Here is a 19,038-nt window from a genome sequence, read left to right on the forward strand (position 1 = left end):
CACCAAGTCATTTTCTTTTCTACTCTATTTTCCACGATTTGCGCGATAGCTCTTCTGTGTCTTCCTGTATTGGTTTGTGTCAGTTACGTGCTTTAGGAGACGACTCCTAACCAACTAAAGATGCTACTTGCAGTTCCTATTACTCTTATATGGTACATGCCCATGCATCAAGTTCCTCTATGAATGTTACTTTTTTTGGCAGTTTGTTGGATCTAATGAAACCTGTGTGACGTCTGGTGTACTTGGCGTAGTGTCCAAGACATTTGTACGTCGGTATTAGGCGTGTAATGAATCTAGTAGTTGCAATTTTGCACATCATCTCATCGATATTATTGAGTACACTGTTCCTTATGCACTGAAGCGCCAGAGTAACTGGTATACCTAAGCATGATCAAATACAGAGATACATAAAAAGGCAGAATACTGCGCTGCAGTCGGCAACGCCTACGTAAGACAACAAGTGTCTGGTGCGTTTGTAGATCGGTTACTGCTGCTACAATGGCAGGTTATCAAATTTAAGTGGGTTTGAACGTGGTGTTACAGTCCGCGCACGTGCGATGGGACACAGCAGCTCCGACGTGGAGATGAAGTTGGGATTTTCTTGTGCGACCATTTCAAGAGTGTACCGCGAGTAGCAGGAATCTGGTAAAATAAGAATCTACGACATTACTGCTGCCGGAAAAAGATCCTGCAAGAACGGGACCAACGACCACTGAAGAGAATCGTTCAACGTGACATAAGTGCAACCCTTCCGCAAACTGCTGCAGATTTCTGTGGTGGGCCATCAACAAGTGTGATCATGCGAACCATTCAACGAAACATCATCGTTAGGGACTTTCATAGCCGAAGACCCAATCGTGTACTCTTGATGACTGCACGACACAAAGCTTTACGTCTCGCCTGGGCCCATCAACACCGACATTGGACTGTTGATGACTGGAAACACGTTACCTGGTCGGACGAGTCTCGTTTCATATTATATCGAGAGGATGGACGTATGTGGGTATGGACACAACCTCATGAATCCGTGGATCCTGCGTGTCAGCAGGGGACTCTTCAAGCTATTGGAGGCTCTGTAATGGTGTGGGGCGTGTGCAGTTGGAGTGATATGGGGCCCCTGATACGTTCAGATACGACACTGACAGGTGACATATACATCAGCATCCTGTCTGATCACCTGCATCCATTGATGTCCATTGTGGATTACGACTGTACTTGGGCAATTCCAGCAGGACAATGTTACACCCCAAACGACCAGAACTGCTATAGAGTGACTCCAGGAACAATCTTCTGAGTTTAAACAGTTTCGCTAGCCACCAAACTCCCCAGACATAAACATTATTCAGCATATCTGGGATCTCACATTCTTACGGATTTATGGACAGCCCTGCTGGATTCATGGTGTCAGTTCCCTTCAGCACAACTTCAGACATTAGTCGAGTCCATGGCACGTCTTACTGCGGCACATCTGCATGCTCGCTGGGGAACTACGCGATTTTAGGCGGGTGTAACAGTTTCTTTGGCTCTTCAGTGTATATGACGCTGAAGAAAGTCACAATGTTGACCACATAATTTTTATTCGGAAATATTATGAATGCGCATTTACATAATGAATACACCCATGATTAAATATCATCAAACTTAAAATATTCACGATGTTGTATTATTAGGAACAGAAGCGCATAACTCATGCTATTTTAATATTATGTGTAACCTTCACAAATTCAGAGTAATGGCACATTTACACCATCATACTGTTCTAAAATCTGCTGCAGTATTTAGAACACGTAAAATGACCGAGATGTGACATCTGTAGTATTTACTGACTTCTTTAGCTTTCATTTAATATCTAATTTTCCACAATAGCTCAAAGTAGTTCTTAGTTATTACTCTCTAGTGCCTATCACAATTTTCACAATTACAAAAATTCGTAGCTGTTGCAATAACTATCGCAAAATCATGACCCATGTCCTTTTGAGCTCGTCTCACCGCGATCAGCTTTTAACTGTCTTAGGTTCATCACAGCGCGTGACTAGGAGAATGCAACAGCCATATTCGACACAGCGACCTGTAGCCGCCGTTATATCCCTAATGCAATAGTTTTCCCCACGACCTCGCTGGGAAGCTGCCCCTCGCCCGCCCTTACACGCCTGAGGCTCATTTAGCCACCTGATGCCTTTGCTACAGGCAACACACACCCCCACCCCTCTCTCCCTCTGTGTGAAACATTAGCACACAATGTAATATACTGCAGCTTCATTAAGGAAATTAAAGTTGATACCGATACCTCTGCAACTGATATAGGTGTGACAAAAGACTATAAGTCATTTACAGAGCACTTTCCGACAGTTAATCAGATGTAAGCAGAAATACACTCCTGGAAATTGAAGTAAGAACACCGTGAATTCATTGTCCCAGGAAGGGGAAACTTTATTGACACATTCCTGGGGTCAGATACATCACATGATCACACTGACAGAACCACAGGCACATAGACACAGGCAACAGAGCATGCACAATGTTGGCACTAGTACACTGTATATCCACCTTTCGCAGCAATGCACGCTGCTATTCTCCCATGGAGACGATTGTAGAGCTGCTGGATGTAGTCCTGTGGAACGGCTTGCCACGCCATTTCCACCTGGCGCCTCAGTTGGACCAGCGTTCGTGCTGAACGTGCAGACCGCGTGAGACGACGCTTCATCCAGTCCCAAACATGCTCAATGGGGGACAGATCCGGAGATCTTGCTGGCCAGGGTAGTTGACTTACACCTTCTAGAGCACGTTGGGTGGCACGGGATACATGCGGACGTGCATTGTCCTGTTGGAACAGCAAGTTCCCTTGCCGGTCTAGGAATGGTAGAACGATGGGTTCGATGACGGATTCGATGTACCGTGCACTATTCAGTGTCCCCTCGACGATCACCAGAGATGTACGGCCAGTGTAGGAGATGGCTCCCCACACAATGATGCCGGGTGTTGGCCCTGTGTGCCTCGGTCGTATGCAGTCCTGATTGTGGCGCTCACCTGCACGGCGCTAAACACGCATACGACCATCATTGGCACCAAGGCAGAAGCGACTCTCATCGCTGAAGACGACACGTCTCCATTCGTCCCTCCATTCACGCCTGTCGCGACACCACTGGAGGCGGGCTGCACGATGTTGGGGCGTGAGCGGAAGACGGCCTAACGGTGTGCGGGACCGTAGCCCAGCTTCATGGAGACGGTTGCGAATGGTCCTCGCCGATACCCCAGGAGCAACAGTGTCCCTAATGTGCTGGGAAGTGGCGGTGCGGTCCCCTACGGCACTGCGTAGGATCCTACGGTCTTGACGTGCATCCGTGCGTCGCTGCGGTCCGGTACCAGGTCGACGGGCACGTGCACCTTCCGCCGACCACTGGCGACAACATCGATGTACTGTGGAGACCTCACGCCCCACGTGTTGAGCAATTCGGCGGTACGTCCACCCGGCCTCCCGTATGCCCACTATACGCCCTCGCTCAAAGTCCGTCAACTGCACATATGGTTCACGTCCACGCTGTCGCGGCATGCTACCAGTGTTAAAGACTGCGATGGAGCTCCGTATGCCATGGCAAACTGGCTCACACTGACGGCGGCGGTGCACAACTGCTGCGCAGCTAGCGCCATTCGACGGCCAACACCGCGGTTCCTGGTTTGTCCGCTGTGCCGTGCGTGTGATCATTGCTTGTACAGCCCTCTCGCAGTGTCCGGAGCAAGTATGGTGGGTCTGACACACCGGTGTCAATGTGTTCATTTTTCCATTTCCAGGAGTGTATAATGCGCTGACCGAAGTGTCATCTGTCTCTTAGAACGACGTAATCCAAGTTACATTAAAACATTAATTTACAATAATTAATATGCTATACACCTTACACAAGGAAAATCAATTTTGTAACTCTATTTGTTCATAAAATTACAGGTTGTGCAATAGTGTGCAAATCTGATGTAAATATTTCGTGGCAAAAGTTCTACACACTTGGGTCCGACATCTTAGTCTTTGCATCATGTTCCGCAGAAGCATTAGTTGGTTCATCTGCATTTTGGTGGCCGTAGTCATAGCTGCAAATTGCAGTGACTCAGATTCTATTACAGGTAAATTTTCTTTTTTTGTTTATGTAAGTTTAGATAACGAATAACAATTTCATAGTCAGTAATAAAATAGATTTGTATGAATTCTTTTACAGGACCCGATCTGGAAGTCAATGTTTTACGCTTAAGATCTGAAAACCAAGGTAAATATTCTTTTGCATAATTTCTAAGGACATTTCAAGGTCTAATAGCTTCATTTGGTGCTGACCTATCTCGTTGTGGCTCTCTACTTCTGTGATTTAATAAATCTGTTACCTGCTGTAACGTCAGTTGTAATCAACACGTGTAATTTATATGATTTTATTACTTGTATATTGGCCGGTGTGGCCGTGCGGTTATAAGCGCTTCAGTCTGGAACCGCGTGACCGCTTCGGTCGCAGGTTCGAATCCTGCCTCGGGCATGGGTGTGTGTGTGATGTCCTTAGGTTAGTTAGGTTTAAGTAGTTCTAAGTTCTAGGGGACTGAAAACCACAGATGTTAAGTCCCATAGTGCTCAGAGCCATTTGAACCATTTACTTGTATCCTCTTCATCCCAAATTTCAGCGTATATCAACGTGAAGAAACGTAAATTTTGGAGATTTTTCGGTATTTACGAGAGCTGCATGTAAAAACTGTTTTTAGTAAATGGACTTTGACGCTTAGTGAAGCACATGTTATCGCAAATTATAGCTGTTTTTGAGTCTGTTAGCTACTGTAACTTCAAAAAACGTTTAAGATAAATTACTGTATTTTTACCCCTGGTTTTTCTACTGTGTTAATAGATACTAGTTCTCAACTGTAATTAGTTATACCTTTAGCTTAACTGATCCAAAGATTAGAAGACAATCCGCTAGCTAATTTTAGTGATATTTGTTTGCTATTCTATAAAAAGCTGCAGCGACCACAACGCAACTCCACGGTGAATGCTGATGAGTTAGCTGAAATTCGTTCACAGCTGGAATTCACCCTGACTACGGCCAAACAATTGGAAATTGTGCGAACAGGTGTGTTTGGAGGGCTCTTCACAGTCGTGTACCAGAGACAGCAAGTATTCTGTCTCCTCTACAGGATGTACAGTTTTCATCATTACTGATGCACTTGTCACTGAGTGAGTAGACGCCATGAAAAGGAGAGAGAGTGAACAGAGAGAGCTTCACATGTTTGGAAACATGCTGTGTCCTGTGTGAGGACCATCTAAACGCATAAATGCCAGAGGTCTATAAATCGTCGGCAATTCCAATGAATGGTGAATGATGGTAACCCTTAGAGAAATTGCGACAATCGAGCGAGGTGGCGCAGTGGTTAGCACACTGGACTCATATTCGGGAGGACGACGGTTCTATCCAGCGTCCGGCCGTCCTGATTTAGGTTTTCCATGATTTCTGTAAATCTCTCCAGGCAAATGCTTGGATGGTTCCTTTGAAAGGGCACGGCCGACTTCCTTCCCAGTCCTTCCCTAATCCAGTGAGACCGGTGACCTAGCTGTTTGGTGTCTTCCCCCAAAACAACCCAAGAAATTGCAACAAGGGTTGGGGAGCGACACGGGTTTCACTCATTTTGCACACCCGATGTCCTCATTTGACATGTTGTAGGGTCTATTCTGGCAGCTACTGAGGGAACAGGATGCACCTACTGCAGATTGTGGCGCACATTGGAACGAAAATGCCTGTCGTTGCAGCTCCGAGATCGTGCTTGGATCATTCCAGCATCTGGCACAGAAGATGGAGAACACGTTCATGGAGTTCTGACGAAGCTCACAATCTGCAGCACTGTCTGAAGATCTGATAGTGCCTCCTGGTTCTGAATTTAGAGCAGGGCCGGCCAAACGCTGCACAATGTGCAGACGTGCGGAAGTGCTGCACATGTGCGACAGCGACATCTGTTATTAGACGTGTGTCCTAAATGAAAGGCAGCGGCTCCTCTTCCCCGTTTATGTGGTACAGGCAAGAGCGCAACATACCCAGTCTCGTTTACCCCTGGTGACCGCAACTTTAACAGAGAAGTACTGAGAAATGGCAGGTACTGTGAAAAAGCAAAGAACGGAAGATCTATGTTCTCAGTTCAAAAATGGTTCAAATGGCTCTGAGCACTATGGAACTCAACATCTTAGGTCATAAGTCCCCTAAAATTTAGAACTACTTAAACCTAACTAACCTAAGGACATCACACACACCCATGCCCGAGGCAGGATTCGAACCTGCGACCGTAGCGGTCTCGCGGTTCCGGACTGCAGTGCCAGAACCGCACGGCTATGTTCTCAGTCGTTTCGATCAAGCACAGGGATGAAAATCTCCTGCAACTGCTTGCGTTTGTCAATGAGCCGTGCTTTTGTGCCCGATATTAACTATATCACTTCTCATGACCAGTGATAAACGTGTTTGGATTTATTCCTTTCATAATTAAAAAATTTGTTTACTAACTGTGCATTATTGGATCATTCTGCTCCATGTTACATTATTATCAGGAAAATTGGTCATTAAACCGTTTGTTCCAATGTGTACTTACATTTAGGTTGTGTGAAGGGCTACGCTCAGCTGAAGTCGATAAAACATAACATTCATCTAATTGTCGGTTATTATGCAGATTTCAGACGGAACTGATGAAAGATGTAGCAATAATGGTATTGAAATAACAGGTGATCATCGAGAGGTCTGCGGTTGTCATTCTGTTCAGAGGTCAGTGAGACAGAAATTATGTAGGGGGTAACTGAGGGCACCGAGAATTAGTTATGGGAAACCTTGCATTGGTTTAATGTTATTTGAAATCACGAATAAGGATCGTTGGAAGTCGCTATGTGCTCTCTTTCTTAAATATTAGATCAAAAACATTACGCGTGTTTACGTGCCGTCAGTCAAGCGGCCTTAATAAAAACCCACGGTTGTTAACTGTGTTACTTCTCTTACTGGGTTAAACTGTTAACATAAAAGTAGACGTCTCAATGAGTAGACTGTGACAGTATTTTAAATGTTTAATAAGCGAAATACCTTCCCGTGGTTGGCTTGCAAGCTGTGGAAAGAGCACTAGAACGCGCCGGTACAGAGTACCCCAGCAAGTGGATAAAGCGACATTGGTGGGCATAAATGAGCACTACATTAGCGCTGACGGCTGCGGCGTGCACGCTGTGACCCGGGAGTTGCACATGTGCAGGAGCGCCGCACGCATGCAGAATTTCTGGCCGACCCTACATTAACGCTGACGGCTGCGGCGTGTATGCTGTGACCCTTAAGTTGCACATGTGCAGGAGCGCCGCACGCATGCAGAATTTCTGGCCGCCCCTACATTAACGCTGACAGCTGCGGCGTGCATGCTGTGACCCGGAAGTTGCACATGTGCAGGAGCGCCGCATGCATGCAGAATTTCTGGCCGGCCCTACATTAACGCTGACGGCTGCGGCGTGCATGCTGTGACCCGGAAGTTGTACATGTGCAGGAGCGCCGCACGCATGCAGAATTTCTGGCCGGCCCTACATTAACACTGACGGCTGCGGCGTGCACACTGTGACCCATAAGTTGCACATGTGCAGGAGATCACATGCGTGCAGAATTTCTGGCCGGCCCTGATCTAGAAGAAGCCAGTTCAATGAAACGCGTGGCTGCAGTTTCCGGGACTTGCACCATTGGCTTGAGAACTGTAAGGTCCCACTAAAGTGGTCAGGTGTACATTAGAAGCTGGTACCCAGGTAGCTGACTACATGTGGAGTGGAGTACCTGTCTGATGTTAAGTCTTCCTAATTTTCCCGATAAGAAACACCACCGTAACTGCTTGTCCTACAACTGCGACAGACCCTTGTCTTACATTTCTACTACCTCGTGTTCCAGGGGAAAGATTCACTTGGCGCTGACATTACACATTGTACACTGTTCGCGGGGCTACGGCAACATGTTTCCATTTCCACCGAGTGGTCAAAACGCGCTCCTGACGCATTAACTCAACTCGTACTGTTTCTCCGCGAGATGCAGAAGGTCACAGATACAGCCCTCTCTGACTTCCGTTCACGTCCGACTTAGAGTGAGACCGTCACATGGACGAAGGTGCAGGGATGGCAGGGCAGAGATTGAGGAGCAGCAAAGGGACTGTTTAAAAACAGTGCTGGAGTTTTTGCTGTGTGGGATCCTTGGCAGATAGATTCGAAAAAGGTGACTCGTTTCGAGATACGAGTAGCTTGTCACTTAGTTACCCTGGAACACTGTTTTCTCGTGCTTTATCATGAAAGTCTTCACGTATGATTTTGGCTCTTATATACAGGGTGATCAAAAAGTCAGTATAAATTTGAAAACTTAATAAACCACGGAATAATGTAGATAGAGAGGTAAAAAATTTACACACATGCTTGGAATGATATGGGGTTTTATTAGAACCAAAGAAAAACAAAGTTCACAAAATGTCCGACAGATGGCGCTGGACAGCAAATCTGCTACCATGGCGGGTGAGAGGTACGCCGATATGTTACAGAATTGCATCATCCCCAGCCTTGGCTGATAAACACGTGCTGGAACGTACGATGTTTATGCAGGATGGCGCTCCACCCCATATTGCTAGACGCGTGGAAAATCTCTTCCGCGCATCATTTGGTGATGATCGTGTGCTCAGCCGCCACTTTCGTCATGCTTGGCCTCCCAGGTCCCCAGACCTCAGTCTGTGCGATTATTATCTTTGGGGTTACCTGAAGTCGCAAGTGTATCATGATCGACAGACACCTCTAGGGGTGCTGAAAGACAACATCCGACGCCAATGCCTCACCATAACTCCGGACGTGCTTTACAGTGCTGTTCACAACATTATCCCTCGACTACAGCTATTGTTGACGAATGATGGTGGACATATTGAGCATTTCCTAAGAAAAGAACATCATCTTTGCTTTGTCTTACTTTGTTATGCTAATTACTGCATTTCTGATCAGATGAAGCACCATCTACTGTACATTTTTTGAACGCTCGTATTTTTTTGGTTCTAATAAAACAACATTCAAGTATGTGTGTCAATTTGTACCTCTCTATCTACATTATTCCGTGATTTATTCAGTTTTCAAATTTATACTGACTTTTTGATCACCCGATACTTTAATGTTATAGTATCTCCATGTAACTTTACCTGTTTTATTTATCATGGGTTCGGGATGTTGTTCACTTTCACTACACCTATATCTAGCTGTTCTCTCACATGTTGAGGTGCCTTCTCTTTGTATGGAATAAAAATAGCTGCTGACACGCCACTTTCTTCTTCGATTCCTTTGCGAATATAGGTTTTTACCTGTGTACGATGCCAACCAGTAAGTGTTATCTCGTTTTTATAATGCTTTCTAAGCTATCAAGTTTATTGCTACTTTCATATTCTCACACACCTACTATATATCTGCAAAAGCTATGTACATTCTTAAATTTCATTCGTAGAGCTCTCTAAAGTGATTTTAAATTTTATTTTGGAACCAAATTGATTTTCTGAGAATGTGGCGTCAACTGTTCGAGGACGAAGGAGTTGGATGGTAAAGTTTTTCGGTAATTTTCGCTTTTTAAGACATTCTCAATTTTGCGGATGGGCATTATAAGGCTTCGCTCAAAATCAGCTGGCAGTTTTCCAAGTTCATGTACGCTACAGTTAAGAGCATATAACAGGACTTTGATATCCATTCCAGCCACATACAGAAGTTAGGACAGAATATTGTCGATTCCTAGGGTAACTAGCTGCTCATGTTTTTTGGAGCTACTACAAATTCTGATTTTAAAATGAATATAACGAAGTCTTGGGTTAGTAGACGGAAGGACATCTGATATATGTAAAACGTAATTTAACCTCTCATTTGAAGTATCCCCTTATCATCTAAAGAGGATTTTCTAGACACTGGTTATGAACAGGAACTGGTAATTTTTTGAACGAAAATTAGATCTTGCAATTGAGAACTTAACTTTTCAAATTTTTTATGTCATCTGAAATGCTGTTTTAGCGTACATCCGCTCAAAATAATATCAGCAAGGAAAGGTACACTATGTGATGAAAAGTATCCCGACACCTGGCTGAAAATGACTTACAAGTTCGTACCGCCCTCCACCGGTAATGTTGGAATTCAGTATGGTGTTGGCCCACCCTTTGCCGTGATGACGGCTTCTCCTCTCGCAGGCATACGTTCAATCACGTGCTGGAAAATTTCTTGAGGAATGGCAGCCCATTCTTTACGAAGTGCTGCACTGTGCAGAGGTATCTATAACGTTCGGTAAGGCTTTGCACAAAGACGGCGTTCCAAAACATTCCGAAAGTGTTCTATAGGGTTTAGGTCAGGACTCTGTGCAAGCCAGTCCATTACAGGAATGTTACTGTCGTGTAACCACTTGGCCATAGGCCATGCATTATGAACAGATGCTCGACCGTGTTGAAAGATGCAATTGCAATCCCCGAATTGCTCTTCAACAGTGGGAAGCTATAAGGTTCTTAAAACATCAATGTAGGCTGGTGCTGTGATAGTGCCACGCAAAACAACAATGGGTCTAAGTCCCTTCCATGAAAAGCACGACCACACCATAACACCACCGACTCTGAATTTTACTGTTGGCACCACACACGGTGGCAGATAATGTCCACTGGGGATTTGCCATACACACACCCCGCCATCGGATCACCACATTGTGTATCGTGATTCGTCACTCTACACAACGTTCTTCCACTGTTCAATCGTCCAATGTTTACGCTCCTTACACCAAGCGAGGCGTCGTTTGGCATTTACCGGCGTGACGTGTGGCTTATGAGCAGCCGCTCGACCATGAAATCCAAGGTTTTCTCACCTCCTGCCTAACTGTCAAAGTACTTGCAGTGGATCCTGATGCAGTTTGGAATTCCTCCCTTATGGGCTGGATAGATGTCTGCCTATTACACATTACGACCCTTTTCAACTGTCGGTGGTCTCTGTCGGTCAACATACGAGATCAGCATGTACGCAATCGTTCTGTACGTGTCCTTTCACGTTTCCACTTCACTATCACATCAGAAACAGTGGACCTAGGGATGTTTAAGAGTGTGGAAATCTCGCGTACAGACGTAAGACACAAGTGACACCCAATATATTCAATAAACTTACCACGTTCAAAGTCCGTGAGTTCTGCGGAGCCCCCCATTCTGCTCTCTCAGGATGTCTAATGGCTATTGAGGTCGCTGATATGGAGTACCTGGCAGTAGGTGGTGGCACAATGCACCTAATATGAAAAACGTATGTTTTTGGCGGTGTCCGTATACTTTTGATCACATTTTGTAGTATTGGAATGTGTAAGAAGCGCTGAAAACTGGTTGCAGTCTGATTATGCTGCTACCCCAAGTTAATGGTTCCTAGAATCGCACCCGACACACTATTAACCCGTTGTTGATCCTGTGTAACTGGCAACAAGGAGGTCAGGAGCAGAGCAATACAGTTTCCTGCAATACAAGATTGTTGTTTCTTTGAATAAATGGAAATATCAGGATGATGACTCGTTGAATAAAGAACTGCCACTTTGTGAATGATCTCCTGGGCAAATAACTGTAGGAGGAAATTACGGATATGAGATTTGCACCCCATCTGTGGCTTGTTTTGCAGACGAAATCTACTGAAATCAATAGAAAATTGTTTAAGTGGCTTAATTAAAGACTTGATTACCACTCGTTGCTTCTCCCACGCAGACTGTATGGTGTGCACAGATATTTCTTTCTTTAATCGAATTTTTATATTGTTCACAAATTTGTACACGTTCTAAACATTTCACGCATATTAAGGCCACCGAAGTGTGGTCTTTTCTGCACATACTTCTGCCAAAAAGATTATTCTGGTCGCTGAAGTCCAAGTTTTTTTTGTTAATCATGCGTTTTACGTTCTTGTGTTGATATTGGCATAGAAACTTTCATTCTCTAATACACATTTATTTATATCTAATCGAGAATTGAAATACTATTTTAATAGACTTGACTCTACAGTTTTTAATGAAATATTTTCTTGAAATTTTCCATCCCTCCATTTCACCCCCTCGGGGGTTCAGTTTCCAAACAAAGTGAAACACATAATGTACAGGGTGTTTCAAAAATGACCGGTATATTTGAAACAGCAATACAAACTAAACGAGCAGCGATAGAAATACACCGTTTGTTGCAATATGCTTGGGACAACAGTACATTTTCAGGCAGACAAACTTTCGAAATTACAGTAGTTACAATTGTCAACAACAGATGGCGCTGCGGTCTGGGAAACTCTATAGTACGATATTTTCCACATAGCCACCATGCGTAGCAATAATATGGCGTAGTCTCTGAATGAAATTACCCGAAACCTTTGACAACGTGTCTGGCGGAATGGCTTCACATGCAGATGAGATGTACTGCTTCAGCTGTTCAGTTGTTTCTGGATTCTGGCGCTACACCTGGACTTTCAAGAGTCCCCACAGAAATAAGTCACAGGGGTTCATGTCTGGCGAATACGGAGGCTAATCCACGCCGCCTCCTGTATGTTTCGGATAGCCCAAAGCAATCACACGATCATGGAAATATTCATTCAGGAAATTAAAGACGTCGGCCGTGCGATGTGGCCGGGCACCATCTTGCATAAACTACGAGGTGTTCGCAGTGTCGTCTAAGGCAGTTTGTACCGCCACAAATTCACGAAGAATGTCCAGATAGCGTGATGCAGTAATCGTTTCGGATCTGAAAAATGGGCCAATGATTCCTTTGGAAGAAATGGCGGCCCAGACCAGTACTTTTTGAGGATGCAGGGACGATGGGACTGCAACTTGGGGATTTTCGGTTCCCCATATGCGCCAGTTCTGTTTATTGACGAAGCTGTCCAGGTAAAAATAAGCTTCGCCAGTAAACCAAATGCTGCCCACATGCATATCGCCGTCATCAATCCTGTGCACTATATCGTTAGCGAATGTCTCCCGTGCAGCAATGGTAGCGGCGCTGAGGGGTTGCCGCATTTGAATTTTGTATGGATAGAGGTGTAAACTCTGGCGCATGAGATGATACGTGGACGTTGGCGTCATTTGGACCGCAGCTGCAACACAGCGAACGGAAACCCGAGGCCGCTGTTGGATCACCTGCTGCACTAGCTGCGCGTTGCCCTCTGTGGTTGCCGTACGCGGTCGCCCTACCTTTCCAGCACGTTCCCAGTCCGTTGAAATTTTTCAAACAGATCCTTTATTGTATCGCTTTTCGGTCCTTTGGTTACATTAAACCTCCGTTGAAAACTTCGTCTTGTTGCAACAACACTGTGTTCTAGGCGGTGGAATTCCAACACCAGAAAAGTCCTCTGTTCTAAGGAATAAACCATGTTGTCCACAGCACACTTGCATGTTGTGGACAGCACACGCTTACAGCAGAAAGACGACGTACAGAATGGCGCACCCACAGACTGCGTTGTCTTCTATATCTTTCACATCACTTACAACCCCATCTGTTGTTGAAAATTGTAACTACTGTAATTTCGAAAGTTTGTCCTCCTGAAAATGTACTGTTTTCCCAAGCATATTGCAACAAACGGTGTATTTCTATCGCTGCTCGTTTAGTTTTTATTGCCGTTTCAAATATACCGGTCATTTTTGAAACACCCTGTATGTATTTCTGACATAGAAGGCAAATACAAATTTCCGTAGATTTAGCTTTTAATATGCTTTCGTAATGAAATAATTCCATTAAACTTTTCGTCGTGTGTCTCACTCCCCTAGATCTTGGACTTCCAGAAACACTGAAACACTTTTTTTTTTAAAGTCAAATACCAATTTCCACAGATGTATTTTTTTAAATGTTTCATTAGTTCTTCAATATGATTTACTTTCAAATAAACTTTCACCCACTGTTTTAGCCCCTTAGTGGCTCAATGTCCATAATTTTTCCAAGTATTATTTATTTCTGACTGAAAAACCAGATACCAATTTTCGTAGTTCTAGCTTCAAAATTGCCACAGCCCTTTAATACCGTGTATCTCGAATTCGCGTCATATCAGTGCTCTACTAATAAATGGAAGGTTAACTGTTATTTAATAACACTGCCACTAGATGCTGATTCTTCATGAATCTTACAAGGCTTCTGACATGTGTTGTATTTATGGGCACATCTAAAGCGCCATAGTTTTTGTTTATTACTTTTCATTTAGAAATTTATACAGGCATTAAGAAGTTGCCAGTGACCTATTTTCAAAAAACGCTTCATCCCCCATTTCACCGCCTTAGGGGTGGAATTCCAAAAAACGCCTTCCTAAAACGACGCCTACAATTTAAGATCAACGTGCTCTCAAAATTTCAACTTTCTATCCTTAGCGGATTGGGCTGGCTGGTGATGAGTCAGTGAGTGATACACTGAAGAGCCAAAGAAAGCCTAACATCGTGTGCGGCCCAACCAAGCATGCAGAAGTGCCGCAACAAGAAGTGGCATGGACTCGACTAATGGTTGAAGTAGTGCTGGAGCGAACTGACACCATGAATCGTGAAGGGCTATCCATAAATCCCTAAGAGTACGAGCAAGTGCGATCTCTTCTGAACAGCACGTTGCAAGGCATTCCAGATATGCTCAGTAATGTTTATGTATGGGGAGTGTGGTGGCCAGCGGAAGTGTTTAAACACAGAAGAGTGTTCCTGGAGCCACACTGTAGCAATTGTGGACATGTGGGGTGTCGCATTGTCCTGCTGGAATTTCGCTAGTCCGTCGGAATGCACAGCGGACATTAATGGATGCAGGTGATCAGACAGGATGCTTACATACATGTCACCTGTCGGGAGTCGTACCTAGACATATCAGGAGTCCATATCACTCCAACTGCACACACCCCACACGACTAGAGAGCCTCCACCAGCTTGAACAGTCCACTGCTGACATGCAGGGTCCATAGATTCATGAGGTTGTCTCCATACTGGCACACGTCCATCTGCTCGATACAGTTTGAAACGAGACTCGTCCGACCAGGCAACATGTTTCCAGTCATCAACAGTAGAATGGTAAGGTTGGCGGTCCCAGGCGAGGTATAAAGCTTTGTTTCGAGCAGTCATCAAGGGTACACGTGTGGGCTTTCGGCACCAAAAGCCCACATCGATGATGTTTCGTTGAATGGTTCATACGCAGACAGTTCTTCATGGCTCAGCATCGAAATCTATAGCAATTTACCGAAGGGTTGGACTTCTGTCACGTTGAATTGTCTCATGAGTTGTCATTGGTTCTGTTATTGCAGGATCTTCTTGCAGTGTTGTCTGAGATCTGGTGTTTATACCAGGTTTCTGATACTTGTGGAACACTCGCGAAATAGTCGTACCGAAAAATCCCCACTTCATCACTACCCCGGAAATGCTGTGTGCGCAGACTATAGCACCACGTTCAGACTCACTTGGTAAACGGTCTAACAACTGCAGCCGACACTTATTGTCTTAGGCAGGCGTTGTTGACCACTGCATTGCATTCTGCCTGTTTACGTATCTCTGTATTTGAATATGTGTGCCTATACCTGCTTCTTTCGCTCTTCAATGTATATTGAGATTTGCAGCTGTTTACCTATTTCATTATTCCGAGAGAGAAAGCATATTCTTGCGACCCAAATAAAGCGTAAAATATTCGCAATAGTTACTTGATGCAGTTCTGCATAAGGCTTAAGTAACTAAGAAGAGTGTTCTGTGGTGGCACATAGTTCTTAGTGACACTGTGTGTTTCAGGACAGTCCACAGTGGAACCAGAAACGGAGGGTAAGGAGACCCCAGCTGTGGATCTGAGCGCCCTGCTGGACGCCGGGGAGGGCGCCGTGGTGACCCTGGTGGCCGGCGAGACGCGTCTCGCAGCGCACAGGGCCGTCCTGGCTTCCAGGAGCCCCGTCTTCGAAGCCATGTTCCGGCAGGACCCGCTGGAGGCCAGCAGCGGTCAGGTCGCGGTCCAGGACGTGGAGGGCCCGGTGCTGCGCCAGCTGCTGGCCTACCTGTATACACTCCAGGCCCCGCGGCTGCCCGGCCTGTCTGCACAGCTGCTGGCCGCAGCTGATAAGTACGGCGTGTCGGCCCTGAAGGCGGACTGCGAGCTGCAGCTGGCAGCACAGCTGTCTGTCGAGACAGCGGCGGCCACGGCTGCTCTCGCGGTCAGGCACTCTTCTGACAGCCTCAAGCAGGAGGCCATTACATTCATAAGGGCTCACTTGGTCCAGGTGATTTTCACACGGGGCTGGGCTGACGCAGTGCGCTCCCAGCCTCAAGACATGGCTGATGTGTATCGCCTGCTCTTGGAGACACCAATGGAAACCAGGTAGGCACAAGACGGGCCGCTCTTCTGTCCTGTTCACTTCCATATGTGTGCATGTGTGTGTGTGTGTGTGTGTGTGTAAATTTACCAGCCTACATTGTTTGCCACTGAGTTTCCTTAGACGTGCTTTATCATCAATGGCCATTTGCTACTGATGCCTCCCCTGACTTCTCCTAACATGTTCATAAAATCTCTAATTTGAACTGTGTTTCTTAGTATACCAGTTAACGAACAAAAATCATGGGAGACTGAATTCGTTCTTTCTGTGCAGTTGTAGACAACCAGCTGTTATTAAGCATGCGGCATCAAGCCTCTCAAAAAAACTGTGAAAGTAGTGGGACCCATTCAGGCAGTGAACAAAGTGATGTGCTGCTCACAAGAGAGACTCACACAGTGGTGCGTTTAATTTGCAGCAGGTTGCAGCCCTGTCAAGCAAGTGTGCGGACTCCATTTTGTGTGCCATTAGGCTACTGTTAACTTGTTTATGCAAGTAGCCGTTGTCATTACTTCTTGTCTCTGCTGCTGCTGACAATGAGGTACCTATAAATGGCGACATGCTGTAAATTGGGAACATAAAGATGAGAAGCATGTGTGTCATATATATCTAACGGACGACTTTGAAAAGTCTCAAGTACTACAATTTATTTGTTCAGAGGGGGAAATCCAACGATACCACACTCAACCTGTCAGCCCACCACATGCATTGGTGGTGGAAAGCAACTTAGAAAGCTTCAGTGGGAACACTCGCTTTTTATTATTACGATTCAACAACTAAATCGACAAACATTTAGTCTGAAGTATTTTCTTCATTCCGCCAAATCCCCACCTGCATTGTGTGAGAGTACAGGAGGCCAATATACTACAATTCAGATTTAAAAAAAGTTATAATTCCAATTTATTTGTTCAGAGGGGGAAATCCAACGATACCACACTCAACCTGTCAGCCCACCACATGCATTGGTGGTGGAAAGCAACTTAGAAAGCTTCAGTGGGAACCCTCGCTTTTTATTATTACGATTCAACAGCTAAATCGACAAACATTTAGTCTGAAGTATTTTCTTAATTCCGCCAAATCCCCACCTCCATCGTGTGAGAGTACAGGAGGCCAATATACTACAATTCAGATTTAAAAAAAGTTATAATTCCAATTTATTTGTTCAGAGGGGGAAATCCAACGATACCACACTCAACCTGTCAGCCCACCACATGCATTGGTGGTGGAAAGCAACTTAGAAAGCTTCAGTGGGAACCCTCGCTTTTTATTATTACGATTCAACAGCTAAATCGACAAACATTTAGTCTGAAGAATTTTCTTAATTCCGCCAAATCCCCACCTCCATGGTGTGAGAGTACAGAAGGCCAATATTTCGTAACTTCTAATAGGGAACCCAATTCGCAAAATTGTATTCATTCAACATATTGAAAAGGGGGTTACTCGACATGCCATTGTGGTCATGTAGCGAACTATGACACATCGTAACAGGCAGTACACTGTGACCAGATCTTAAATATCATTTGGACATAGAACAGATATTGGCTCTAAACATTACAATACTTGCACTTCACACCTATCTGTCATTTGGTACACGCTGGTGCAAGTGGACAATGAATGTTGGAACCACAGAAAAAAAAATTATCCTGTTTTATCCTGTTTTATGGAGCATGTAGGAGGCTGCTGCTGCCTTGTATGCCTGTGTAGGTACCTCTCATTGTGTACAAACTGCTGCTAGGTACGGTAATCTACCAGTGTGGGGAGCTCAACAGAAGTGGTGGATACAGTGATTAGATCACTCCTACTGGAGCTACTACTGTTGTTGGCAATGTGTTGACCACTGTTATTTGTGTGCTGACAATTTCCCATTAGTACTGGCTGCAGTAAACTGCCCTCTGGCCCCCATGTGGAGACACCCTCCTGGGCAGTATCTCTTTGTGCAGCGCGCCAGCTGTTGGAGGCAGTGACAGTGGGACCGCTCCCACCCCCACCACTCAGCCACACAGCGACCACGGCCGGACTCCTGCCACAGCCGCACCACCCACCACTCAGCGCCCAGCTGCTCCAACTGATGGCCACGCCCTCTCTCTCCTGCGGTGAGTTCTGTCACTACAGACGCACATCTTCCTCATCCACGGTGTAGCTTATGGTGGCATTAACCAAACGCTGTGGAAAAAACTGAATTTAGCAGTATTGCATTTTTCTGTTCCCAATGAAGCTGAGCTTGTGACTGTTAACAGCAAACTTATTGTTTCAGTTGATCTCTACAACCTTCATAGCATATATGTACTGAATTGCACTAAGTTTCGAGTCTGGATGTCATTCCATTGTTGCTCCACATACTTTTCTCGATTCACCGTGCGTGCAATCTGCTCCTAAACATTTTAAAATTGAGTGTATGTTTTCGGTGTTTAATTTTAAAAGAACATTATCGCCTTATTTGTTTTATATTATGCAACATTTGTAAAACAATTGGGCTTTCAAGAGACAGTGATAATCTGCTACCTACCCACTTCACCATGGGTTACTAAAGTACCAATGGAACCTGCAGTATAACTTGCCAGTAGCCAAAGAGGCCTTGAGCCAGAACCCATTGAGGAGCAATGTGTTGACACATGTGGAAGCTCATTAAAATTAATTGTCAGGATCTAAATCTCTTAGTGCACAGTGGTACATATTTGTATAATATGATACATAACTTGAGTATATAGTTTCTTGAAAGACAAGTAACACATGGGAAG

The 19,038-nt window shown here is 45.0% G+C and overlaps 1 protein-coding gene across 3 annotated transcripts in view; it reads left to right on the plus strand.

Annotated features, from left to right (window-relative positions):
• LOC126295163 (ankyrin repeat, PH and SEC7 domain containing protein secG-like) overlaps window positions 1–19,038 on the plus strand; it is a 64,439-nt gene that overhangs the window by 2,186 nt on the left and 43,215 nt on the right. The window contains exons 2-5 of one of the 3 annotated variants that reach the window (XM_049987459.1): window positions 3,941–4,113; window positions 4,206–4,253; window positions 15,732–16,308; window positions 18,241–18,393. In XM_049987459.1, the coding sequence (XP_049843416.1) occupies window positions 4,026–4,113; window positions 4,206–4,253; window positions 15,732–16,308; window positions 18,241–18,393 (866 nt within the window). In that variant the 5' untranslated portion in view covers window positions 3,941–4,025. The remainder of the gene's footprint in view (window positions 1–3,940; window positions 4,114–4,205; window positions 4,254–15,731; window positions 16,309–18,240; window positions 18,394–19,038) is intronic. The other 2 variants (XM_049987461.1, XM_049987460.1) reach the window with 2 other exon arrangements.

This window comes from Schistocerca gregaria, chromosome 11, assembly GCF_023897955.1.
Source record: "Schistocerca gregaria isolate iqSchGreg1 chromosome 11, iqSchGreg1.2, whole genome shotgun sequence".
NCBI classification, from domain to species: Eukaryota; Metazoa; Arthropoda; class Insecta; order Orthoptera; family Acrididae; genus Schistocerca; species Schistocerca gregaria.